At 41.4% G+C, this 13367-nt stretch overlaps 1 protein-coding gene across 1 annotated transcript in view; it reads left to right on the top strand.

Annotated features, from left to right (window-relative positions):
• The window catches only part of LOC109914111 (uncharacterized protein C11orf53 homolog), a 33141-nt gene extending 24418 nt beyond the window's left edge, over positions 1-8723 (top strand). The window contains exons 3-4 of the mRNA XM_020513681.2: positions 1646-1953; positions 8244-8723. Coding sequence (XP_020369270.1) covers positions 1646-1953; positions 8244-8681 — 746 coding nt within the window. The 3' untranslated portion in view covers positions 8682-8723. The remainder of the gene's footprint in view (positions 1-1645; positions 1954-8243) is intronic.
• The last annotated feature ends 4644 nt before the right edge of the window (positions 8724-13367 follow it).

Raw genomic sequence — 13367 nt, 5'->3', positions numbered from 1 at the left:
TGGCCTGCTGTGTTCATCCAGCTCTACACCTTGTTATCCCAGTATACAGACTGCTGCTAACACAACAGAACTGGAAGCAATAAGACCATCACACCAGAGGATCATACAAATCTGGAAGGAAGCAGAACACCAACGCTTCGATTAGGGGTTGCACTGATGATGTTGCCGAGAAGGGTAACAAAACATCTGCACACCACAGAACAACTGGCTTGGCGAGCTAATGAGGAACTGTATAAGTCATAGTCATAGTTACAATTGTAGAGGTAATCGAGGGGATAAGGCAGGGTGGTGGAGTTGAGGAGTTGTGACCTAATTGAATGATGGAGTAGACTCAAAGGGCTGAATGTCCCACTTCTGCTTGTAGATGTTATGGTTTATGGTAAATCCCTCACCCCATGTCCTGACACCCCTGGTACTATGCTGTCTAGCCTCAATCATCTACCCTGTCCAGCACTATAAACATTTGACATGTTTTGATGAGAATGTTAAGGAGAAGGCTAATATCTATTGAACATTGCCTTTTAAAAACGAGACCCCAGTGTAAGTGAAGACACCGGACTCATTTATTAGCTACCTCTGTAGCCATCAATTGGTCACTGGAGAATATTTTGAAAACCAAACAAAACATATTCGTGTCAAGGCAGCATGGCCTGCAGAATCCATGAGAATCGCAACCAATCCTCTCCCCTCACTTCCTGTAGCCAACTCAAAGTCCCCCATTTCCTGGGATTTACCTTAGGATTTCAGCTGGTGACACAGGAGATCTGTTATTACTCTTCCCCATTACAGTGAACTGGCAGTGGTGATATGACTGGTATCAGTAGTCCACCCAGTGTATTTATCTGAGACCAGTGGTGACCAATTTCTTTTGATTTTTGGACCCATTGTTTCAGGCACTGCTACTTGCAAAGCATCTGATGTAAGTACAGAACAATCCCACTCCCTCCTCCACTGACTCTCTGTAGCCAGCAATGTGCACTATCTACAAGATATACTGCAGAAATTTACCAAACATTCTGAGGCACCACCTTCCAAACCCACTGCCACTTCCATCTAGAAGCACAACAGCAGCAGATACATGGGAAAGATCTCCCCACAAACCACTTAGCGTCCAAACTTGGAAATGTACTTCTGTTCCGTCAGTGTCCCTGAGTAAAATCCTTGGAATTCCCTCCCTAACAGCATTATGGGTCTACCTACAGTAGGACTGTAATGGTTCAAGGAGGCAGCTCACCACCACCTTCTCAAGAGCAACTAGGGACAGACAATAAATGCTGGCTCAGCTAATGATGCCCACATCCCAAGAATAAATTTAAAAAATCACAACCAATATTTATCCCAGGGTCTGCTCACATCACATCCAGCAACAATAGTTATTTTGTGCTTTTCGTTTGACTAATGAGAGTTAACAGAAATCTTAATTTCTTAAAATGGCTAAAATCAAAGCAAAAGTGTGCACATGAACATCACTGGAGTGGAATGGGTGTTTTGATTCCCTTAACTAATCATTTTCATCAATGACTCCTTGAACAAGGAATGCTCTTAAACTCTCATTTCCTTATTCAGGTTTTCTGGTGATTATTAATTGTAAATTTCATGGCTAAGCTGCAATGGATAATAGCACACATCTTTTCTTTTCGAATAGGTTCCCATGTAATACCTGGTTATTATGGAGTAAGAAGGCCCTACCTATCAGATTCTGAGCTATCTCATTGTCATCCATCTAAGCAGTACACTGCAGATGTATATTCATCTTCTCTCAGCGGGAAGTCGATTGGATGTGATCCACCGGGTGTCTCAGGGTATCAGCCCCTGTTTGACCCATACTTTACAGAAACATTTGGAGACTACCGCACACCAACATTCCCATGCATGGCAAATTCCATTTTCACGCCACAGGGCCCTCCACCTCTCATTCCACCTTTTCCCAATGAGTCATCACATTTTTTGCTGGTATGTAATCATTTACTTTTGCCTGCTGTTGTTGGTTGATGTTTTCTGATTGGCAATGATGTTGAACAAAAGTGTCCAGACATGTGGTTGAACTGAATGGCTTCTAGTTGGGGATTTCAGACTTGAAGCTGCCATGACACATTGTGAATTCAAATACCTCATTGTGACTCATGGATTCTGAGGAAGGTTCACTTGACCTGAAATATTAACTCAGATTTCTCTCCACAGATGCTGCCAGACCTGTTGAGCTTTGCCAGCAATTTCTGTTTTTGTTTCTGATTTTCGGATCTGCAGTTTTTTCGTTGACTTATGGATGTCTGCTTCTGAAACTAGACTGGGACTTTAACTCAGTTAAAATCCACCCACTTGTACAGAGGCCCTTGGGCATCATGCAAGCTTTCTTACTGAGTTTCAAAAGCTCCGCACAATAATGTAGAACATCAACAATTTAGTTGTACACAGTGCCTTTAATATAATCAAACAGCGCTTCATTGGAGTGTTATAAAACAAAGTATATTGCAGGGTGACATAAGCAGATATTAACTCAGACCTTTGCATAGTCAGCCAACTCTGGAAGCCTATACAAATGGCAGTGGGATCTGTTTATAGAATTCCCATCCCCATTCCCAGGTGCTGCTGATTTTCACTGGAATGGCATAAGGCCACAGGTAATGTGCCAGAACTTTGCATCCACCTCCAGGCTGGCTGCATTGCAAAGGTTGGCACCTTGTACTCTGCTGCAATTTTCATGGAATTTGACCAACCTGTCAAGGACTTGTGGTTCAGGATGCCTCAGAGGAATCGTGAACCATAGTCTGGATTCAAGACCTTTTGAAAGGTAAGTTTAAAAACCTTTACCCATGCCCCTTCATATCTTTCATTCCCCCTTTGTGCTCCCCCAAGCCCACACACCCAGTATGTAGGATGAACAGAACTGTTTAATGGCAATAAGTATTGAAATGCTGATGTAAATCAACAGCAATTCAGCAATCTGTTCTGTAAAGCCTGCTGCTTTTATAACTCTATAAAATATCAAACGTTCATAATTATAACCTGGCAACTGTGTCAGCAAAATAAACAAACCCATAAAGGCCTCATTTGGAATGCTTGGCTGAGGCCCATAACTCACTAATGGATCAATCCATCTGGGGTCTGTTTGTGCTGGCAGAAATGGAGTGTTAGATTTGATCGATAGACATCTTGTGAGGCTCTAACACGTTATTCTTTCTTTGATCTGTTTTCCCTGATGTCTGCATGTTTATTTGGACAATGTCAAGAGGTACAAAGTGGGGCAAAGCTTCTGTAATTGAAATTATATATGGCTGGCTCTATTTGATACTTTAATAATTTTGTAAGAACAGCAATTTGGCTTCCATGCATATCTTTTACTGGCACTTCAAGATTCATCGTGGTTAGTATATGGGTAATTTGTTCTGTGCATAGTGTACACTGAGTGATTAGGTATAATGAATGCAATGGGGCATGGAGGGGCATGGGAAAAGTAAAAGGAATTGGAAGGAGCATAAGCAGTGAGAGGAGGATGAAGATGAGGGTTAAAATGCCTAACAACCTATTATATAACTTGGTCAGAGTCCCAGAGAACCAGGATAGGGCTTATAACCAGCTGGCTACATTCCCATCCTGCCTCACCTGAGTGAATTCGTAAAGTAGGGGCCAATTTAACAGAGATGGATCTGCTGAGTTGGAAATTTTCTGATTCCAGCTGTTCTGCTAAGTGACGGAAAACTGGCCCGTGATGACTGGTAACCAAAGGCTTGGTTGAAGTGGTAGGTTTTAAGGAGTGTCTCAAAGGAGGAGAGTGATGCTGAGAAGTGTAGACATTTAGGGAAGATATCCCAGCTTCTACGCCTGAACACCTGCCATGCTGGAGCAATTCAAATCAGGACAATGCAAGAAACTGGAGTGAGAGGAGTACAGTTATCTCAGAGGTTTCTTGATCTAAAGAATATTTAAGATAGATAAAGGAACTAAAGTGAAGAAACGTTGGTTCTAAATGCCTTCAGCAACTTGGTAAATGTGATAATCTAAATGTGTTGTTGACAAATGATGCTATGAATAAGATACCAGCCATTATGTGCATTATAATTAGGGCCCATTCAGTTTGTATTCTTTCTGTGGTGAATGCTTTCTTTACATGTTTCTAAGGTGTATAAATCCACATAATTAACTTAAGTGACTCATACTTTTGACTCTGTGCAATTAAAACCTGGGACACTGCATTAAATTGTATGAAAAGAGAAAGATGAAACAGTACACTTCCATACTGCCTGCATTGACATGAATTCATTTGGTGCAAATACCTAATTGACCCTAATTTGAATTACTGCCAGAGCATTGGTACAAGGTATTGTCAGCTATAGCAGAGATTATAGTACAGGCCATCCGAAAGTAGGGGCTGGGACTCTATGTAGGATTGCGAGCTGAAAGTTTGGGGTCCCAAGCTCTGGCACGCGCAATGGCTGCCATGGATCTCTGACCAAAGCTAAAACTACTCTGCTTGCTTAGTCCCCATACCCAACTCTCTCAGATCTCACTGAGGGATCAGGACAAACTTTAGGCCTATTGGGATCATAATGGTGAAAAGTTTGGAAAAGCACCAGGTTAGTGTAAAATACCTGAGAGTGGTGGGGCAGTGGAGAAAGATGGCTGGCTGGATTTCATTGCAATCAGTGCTCCCCTCCCCACTGGTTGGAGAACTGGTAGGATCTCCATGTTGCTTTCAGAGGAAAGATCTTGATGTAATTAAATGCTGATCAGGCACTTAACTGGCTGGTGCCAGGGCATCCGTTGGCTGACTGCCCAAGTGATTAAACATCCAGATAGTGGATATCCTCCCCCATCACCTCCAAAATTTGATAGTTAATCAAAGTCTGACAACTTTCTATTGCAGTCCCCATCGCTGGGAATGATGGTTATTATCGGTAACACAGTGAGCTCCAGCTCCGTGATCTATGCAGAATCTCAGGACACAGGAGACAAAAGAAGGAATGGGATTCCCGGAGAGCGGTTCTCCTGCAAGGAGACGAGGGTGGGATTAGAGGAAACGATGGGTCTACCACCACGTGCAATGGATCCCACCTCTACTTATACTGGGCCAAATGTGTCTGTGCCCCACCCTATTTCCCAACCCCAGTAGACCTCAGGAGGCTGCAGGAAAATCTGACAGAGTTTACTGGCGACCTTCAGGAAGCAGGAGAAAGTCAAGCGAGTTCAGTCGAACACCAAATGTCACCACATTCTGACAGGCTCAGGGGTGATTGGCTTTAGGTGACTCAGTAATGAGCCTAATTGGGTCCAACTGGCAGTGTGTGTGATTCTTGCATCAGGCCCTTCTTGCCCCCCAATTTAATCAGGTACAAGTTTCCCTACAAACAAAAAACTGAAAGAACTGCGGATACTGTAAATCAGAGACAAAAGTAGAAATTGCTGGATGCAGCATCTGTGGAGAGAATCAGAGTTCTGAGGAAGGGTCACTTGACCCGAAATGTTAACTGTACAGATGTTGCCAGACCTGCTGAGCTTTTCCAGCAAACACTGTCTTCTCTACACTGGGAATCTGATGCAGTTACTCCAACCCAATTTTACTGAGGGCTCCCCTCCCTCACACGTCACACCTGCACATAATTCACACTCCCGGGTCTCCACTAAATGCAGCTTGAGGTTTCTTATTTTTATTTGTAGCAGAAAATAAGAATAGTTTGTTGTAACAGTTTTCTAAATGTGACGATGGAGCTAAATAAAGACTCGTTAGCAACCCAGGGCCGAATCACTCACTAGATATACAGATCCATTTTCAATGCAATCTACAAAGCCCCAAGCTTTAACATAGTTGGCAAGCACGGATCAGCTCTGAGCATATTTGTATATACAATGCAATATGTCGGTCAGTCTGTAGCTCAGTGTCCACAGCACTTGCGGAGAACCACACACCTGTTCCTGTTACAACAACAGCAGCTGAGCTATTCAAATCCTTACCTGAAAAACATTATTTGCTGCCAAGATAATCTTGCTCATCCAGCCATGAGACATCTGGTAAATAGCTATTGGTGCACAGTCACTAGTGCAGCTACATCAAAGGAAGAATTGAGCCTATATCATTGTCACTTGGAAAAACTTAAACAACTAGATTTACATAGAATTTAGAAGCAAGAAGGAGGTCATTTGGCTCAACTGACTTATTTTGCTGTTTGTGCTTCACATGTTCCATCAGATACAAAACCCATGCCCACTTATCTATGATCTACGCAGTATTTAGATATCTACAACCAAACACTATGTATAACTTACATCCATGTCTCTATAATCTACACAGTGTTTATATGCCTATAGTCAACCTACACCCAGTGTTTATACATCTATAATGAACACTGTGTATCTTTAAGCCCACCCGCAACGCGTGCGCGCACACACACACACACGATGATCTACTTAGTATTCACATATCTGTAATCAATATTGTGTACCTGTGGCCATGTGTCTGTATTTTATATAGTTTTATAATCAACACCATAAATCTATAATGCTCGGTGCAACACAGTGTAAATACCTCCAAATTCACAGGACCATGCAGCCTTTCAGTGACCTGCCACAACTGGTGACTGTTGTGTTTCGGCTCAATATGTCAGGTCCCCGGTTATCTCTTGTATGAATGATTGTTCCTTTTGTAGCTGTGGGTGAGAGTGGTATAAGGTCAGTAAAGATAGGTGGACACATTACTGATGCCCGCTGACATTTCCTACTGCATAACCCTACCTTATTTGATGCCTTTTCTCCCTCTCACTTCCTGTTAAAGACATATCCAGTATTTGTCTCAGGTTAGTCCATATGATAGTAAATTCCACATTCTCATCACTCCTTGGGTCAGAATGTCTCCTCAACTCTTTATTGGATTTTGTGACCCCTAATTTTAATGTGCACAATAGCACTAAAAAATTAATTACTCTATTCCTTCCTCATCTCTATACTATTTTTTATTCGCTCCACCCCACTTCTTGCAGGAGAACATTCAAAGGAACTCTCACTCCAGGAGCTATCTCAGTAAGCATTTTCTACATGTGAGCTCTAACAATAAACATCACTCAGCTACAGAGATAACATAGACAAGTCTAGATCCTGTCCTGGGATGGTGTTCACACACAGACACATAACTTCCTCCAGTACTGGTTGGGAAGTGTTTTTATTAATAGTTCATAGGATATGAGCATCACTATTGAGCAAAATCTATTGCCCACCAGGGCAGTTCGGAGCCAAATATATTGATGTAGGCCTGAAGTCACATGTAAGCCAGACCAGGTAAAGATGGCCGATTTCCTTCCTTAAATAGCATTAATGAACCAGATGGGTTTTTACACAAGTGGCAGTGAGTACGTGGTTGCTATTAGATGACTTTGTCTCTTTTAAACTCCAGAATGTTTATTCACTTCATATTTCATCATCTGCCATGGTGGGGTTCAAACATGTCCCCAGAACATTAGCCTGAGTTCCTGGATCACTAGTCCAATAACATTACAGTTATGCCACTGCCTCCCCACAGATTCAGGAGCAAAAGTCCTCAACAACTTTTCCTCTCCCTAGCATTCTCCCTCTGCCCAGCTGGACTTCTTCATATCTGATATTAGGATGAATGAAATTGGGTGAACTCTAGACTGACAAAAAGATGAACCCTTAGGACTTTGGAGCTCTCTTGGCTCTGTTTAGCTATTGCGTTTAACAACTCAGTTTCTGGGGGAAAGTCAATCAAAATCTTTGCTGCTGAATATTGATGAATTCTTTTATTGAGATAATAACTGGCAAATCATTAAGATAAAGTGATAAAGTAAGAGGTTTCTTTAAAGGCTCTCATTCATTCCTCTGACTACATACATCCAAATACTCGATACAGTTTTGCATGGTTATTTCACAATTTAATGCAGTCTTATTTAATGGAACTCTAATAGTTCCATATTTCATTGACAAAACATAATGCTTCCAACTGATTCTCATCTCGCATGCCAGGCAATATTTGTTCCAATTAATGCATTGACATGCTGTCGTGCCATTAACTTGTGATGGCCTAAAATTAGCAATGTTGCCCATTTATATATCCCATCCAATTTTTGAAGATGAATTATTTATCCCTTAACAGCACCATCAGTAAGGGGCTTATATGTATGATATTTCATGATGAGTCTTAACATTTGAAGATGGGTCTCATGGTCTTTATGAAGGTATCTGTGGCTCATTGCAGTATATGAGGTGTGTATTAAAATGTACCTTTCTTTCAAACATAGAGAGATTCATGGGAAAGTGTTCCAGACAGTGTCATCCAGGGTGAAGGGCTTTGTGACTCCCTCCAGCAAATGCAGGCAGCCGCAAGTAATTGCCAATCTTCACAAGATAACGGCCATGCTCTGCCTGGTCCTGACTCCAGCTCTCCGCCTCAGTACAGGAGTACCAACAGGAGCAACAGCATGTCAAGCCAGGGATGCCAGCCATATCCACTTCACCCGCTAGAGGAGATGCATTTTGCCTCAAGTTACCAAGCCGCCTCAGCATACGGATGTGCCCCTTTTCTGACTGTACCGTCGGAACTGGCTGCCAAGGTGGTCCATCTCTCACCCGAAGAATCTTCTGACATAACAACTACTTCAATGCACGATGTCTCCTCTTGGGGAAAGGAAGATGCCAGCAGCACCTGGCCTTTGTATGATGTCAGACGGACCTATTAAGATGTCTCACTTGGCAATTAATTTGTATATTTAGCTGGAGGAAGGGCCATGGTTGTGTCTTTTTCATGCTGTTGTGTGCTTATCATAGGACAAAACAATCAAAAATAATCCACTTTTAATTTTACAATGGTAAAGGAGTATCAGACAATTTCTACCTATTTCACTTAGTTGTAGAGTGCACAATGAATTTTTAATTGGAAATGAGGATATGTAACACAAGCATTCATTTCAGCTTTGGTCATTGCCAAAATACAAGTAAGTGAGCTGTGCTTTGTGACAGTTAGCCAACTCATTAACATCTGGGCAAATGCACTTGGTAAATGAGAACAAAAGATCTTTAGAAATAAGAACATGAGTAGATCATAAACCCCTTGAATCTGCTCCACCATTCAAAATGGCTAATCTTCCTCCTCAGCTCCTCTTTCCCCATTTATTCCCTTGGTTCCTTGAGACATCAAGCATCGGTCCATCTCAGTCTTGGATAAGAGCAATCACAACCCCATTGGGTAGAAAATGCCAATAATTTACAACTCTCTGAGTAGAGACCTTTCTCTTCAGCTCAGATGCCTTATCCTAAACCTTTGCTTCCATGTTCTAGATTCACAGCCATGGGAAAGAACCTGTCTGTCTGCACCATCAAACCTTTCAGAATCTTAAATGCTTCAATGAGATCACCTCATTTACTTGGCTTCACATCATAGAGTTAATTTAGAGGGAGGGGAGACTGTCCAGGGGATTTGTCCTCTGTTTCTGTCTAACACACCAATGGGCTAAAAAGGGATGACAGTTCCTAAGCCACTGCTTCTCACTTTTTCTTACAAAAGACACAGCCAGAAACTGATAATACGGTCCCCGTGGAAAACATAGAAAACTCATCTGAGTGAGTTGCAGTCAATTTCAAAATTTAAACTTAATAATCATAATGGTGTCAAAAGTCTAATCTCTTTGGTAGCACTGAAGAGACATATTTCTATGGGTACACACATTGAAAATCTTACAATAAAGTTGGAAAGCTGTTATAACTTCAGGTCTCTTTAACACTACGGACCTTTGTAAGACCGATGCAGAATGTAAAGATTGAGGCAGGTACAGCTCAATCAATCTGATATTTAATTGTGTCCCATAGTTCATTACACAAGTGAAGATACCATGACCATGCACATTGCACATAGAGAGTTCTCAGTGCTTAGTGAAATATCTTTGTAAACACAAAGCACGCACATGGCTGTAATCAGATACCATGACAGACACTGAGCATGATGCCCAAGTGACTTATAACCATTTCCAGACCCATAATGAGGTTACAGTCTTGCAATTTGTCAATATATTGCTGCATATTTTCGTACACGTACTGCAGGCAATCTGGTTTAATTGTGCACTTTATTTTGATGTTGGAGTGTAGGATGGTAGAATGCCAGTTGCATGAACTCTCTAAGACCTTTACACTGAAGAGCTATTGATATTGACATGGTCACTACAAGCATCCACAGTACTTGATACCAGTGAATAACATATTAGTAGTTTAGATACTCTGGGTAGATGAATAAATGGAGTGTATATCTAATAACACATTATTTTCCTGTTTTTTAAGTAAAAGTCTTAACTGTATGGTTTATATCCAATTATTATTGATAAAACAAATTTTGACACTGAGTCTGTAATGTATGGAGGCCATGGATATGGGAAATGGAAAATGTTTCACTATGGAATAATTGGTGACCTGTGGTTATGACAAAGAGAATGGAACTTGAGCTGACACATAGTCATGTTAAAACTGATTTGAGAGTGCTTGTTGCTGACATTGGATGTAAATGTAGGAATGCAGGAGCAGGAGTGGCCCATTTCGGACCTTGAGCCTACTGTATTGTTCCAGACCATGCTGATTGTCCATCTAGGGTGAATCATCACAGAATCCCTACAGTGTGGAAACAGGCCCTTTGGCCCAACAAGTCCACACACTGACCCTCAGAGCATCCCACCCAGACCCATCCCCCTATAACCCACCTAATCTACACATCCCTGAACACTACGGGCAATTTAGCACGGCCAATCCACCTAGCCTGCACATCTTTGGACTGTGGGAGGAAAGCGGAGCAGCTGGTGGAAACCCACGCAGACACGGGGAGAATGTGCAAGCTCCACACAGACAGTTGCCCAAGGGTGGAATCAAACCTGGGTACCTGGCGCTGTGAGGCAGCAGTGCTAACCACTGAGTCACCATGCCAGCCCATGGTGTAAGGGTATGAAAATTATTATGTGGAACTGCATTGTAAACATTACATTTTGTGTGAATTCACGTGTAAATGTCAGGACTGATAATTTTTTACAATCAAAAAGAGATCGGGATGAGAGTAAATCACGAGCTAGTTGTATATTTCAACCAATTTTAGGCGTCATTTTTCTATAAAATAGGTGCCAGTTTTCTATTTTCCGTTTTATTTCAGATTTCCAACATCTGCAGTATTTTGCTGTTCGGTCAAGCTCTCTATCACCCATTTTGACCAGCGGCGACTGTTAATTTGATCCATTAGCCATGACCAGAGTCATTGTCAATCCAAATACCCAAAATGTCACCAGTTGAACGCAACATTTCACTCACATGCCAAAGAACTAAAGCCATGCCCTCGGTAATATTAAGCTCTAAATTGAGGGTATGACCAATGCATTAGATGAATTAAATCTCTCTTGTCCTGTTGGGATATGAATAGTTGCTTTCAGATGTTCCCTGCCTAATGTACATCTGAATTACTTTGAAGGCCTCACCACTAATTTTAATTCCTCACTTCTGTTTGTTTACTGCAGCTATGAATTAAAATGTGCTGTGGAATCTAAGATTTAGATTTTGTGTAATACTATTCTAATAAATTTGTGGTTTAATGAAGGAGAATAAATACTATTCCCAAAAGAAATGCTGAACCGAATAACATGAGAGATATTTTCATTTATAAAGTAGTAGGTTCTATTGGAATTGTAAATGTGACTTTTAGTCAGAGATGTCACTCCTGACTGGTGTCTTCTTCTGTCACCAGTTTTGTGTCACCAGTGGTGTTCGGTTAGCTCAGCTAGCTGGATGGCTGTCTTGTAATGCAGAGTGATGGGTGCAACTCTGAAAGGTTCTCAACCTCTCCCCTCATCTCAGGTGTGGTGACCCTCAGATTAATCTCACCACCTACTGTCTCTCTCCACGCAGCAGCCCTAATAGGCTATGCTAACTATTAGATCTGAATTTGTGCGTGAGCAGAACATGAATCTACCCTTGTATATAAATTTTAAAAATCTGCAAAGTGAATTCGTTGGTACACAAATGCAATGTGAATTTGCAGTTTGCAATCAAATATCAGAACTTCTTCGTGTTCTGGTAATCAAACTTAGAGGGTAAAGCCCCATTGAAACTACATGGTATTACCTCTAGCCAAAGTTACAACATGTCAATGTAACCTGAGGTTTCTCACATATTAGTTCATTTGAAATCACATTTACTCCAAGTGTCAGCAGTTATCACCGTTTATCTTTCCACCCATTTTTGGATCCATCTGGAGTCAGACCTAATTTTGAATTCAAGGTACTGATTTTACTAAACTGCAGATAGTCCAGTCCAAATATAGAATTGAGATTAAACACAACTTGACCTGCAGCAAATTTCCCTGGGCCTTAAACCTCCTCTGTTCATCATTCCCTGACCATTGAAAATGTCAGCGTCGTTAAGCTGAAAACTTAATTCCAGCTGGGAATTTGCCGGGTCTTGACAAAACAAGTCAACTTTGATGCATGCAGTATTTCAAAATTGGCAGAACCCAGAGAAATTGTGCTGTAAGATGAGCTGAAGTTTTGGTGTAATTGGTAACAAAGTATACACAGGATAAAGAAGGACTTGTTTGATGGCTTTATACCCAAGTGCAATCTGTGCAGTGAACTGGATACCGGTTCAACACCTATTAGATATCCATGTGTCTGTCACAAGGATACCTGCAAGTGAGATATAAACGTGGTGAATATTGACACTGACAACTGAGAGACCATCACTGATGATTGTGACCTCATGGTAGGTTATGGGAAGGGGCAGCTAAAAATGGAAAGCTAATAAATGATCTAGCTTTTAGAGTACAGGGGATAATTTCCAAATTTGTGGTTGATATAAAGCTTGGATGTTTTGTAAGCTGTGATTGAACAGTGTAGAACTTCAAAATGAATTGACAAGTTGACGGAAAAGGTGAATAAGTGGAAGGTGATGTTCAGTACAGAGAAGTATGAGATGATACTATTGGGAGAAAGGACATGGAGAGACAGTGTAAAGTATAAAGTATTATTCTAATGGGAGTGTAGGAGCAGAGAGACCTGGGTGCACAAGAGCATAAATCAACAAAGGTGCAGGACAGGTGGAAAAAGTAGTTAATAAATCATTCAGCATCCTAGACAAGGGCAAAAACAAAGTTGCTGGAAAAGCTCAGCAGGTCTGGCAGCATCTGTAAAGGAAAAAACAGAGTTAACGTTTCGGGTCCAGCGACACTTCCTCAGAACTGATGGTGGTTGGGAAAATGTCAGTTTATATGCAGAAAAAAAGGGAGGGGAGTGGGGTAGGAAGTAAATGATAGGATAGAGCCTAAAGAGAGAGAAGGGCAGTTGGACAGACAAAGGAGTTGCTAACGATCATGCTGGGAGGGTGAATAGTTGTTAATGGGGACTGTT

Source organism: Rhincodon typus, chromosome 32 (assembly GCF_021869965.1).
Source record: "Rhincodon typus isolate 14 chromosome 32, sRhiTyp1.1, whole genome shotgun sequence".
Taxonomy (NCBI): Eukaryota; Metazoa; Chordata; class Chondrichthyes; order Orectolobiformes; family Rhincodontidae; genus Rhincodon; species Rhincodon typus.
This window is presented reverse-complemented; position numbering and strand designations above follow the sequence as displayed.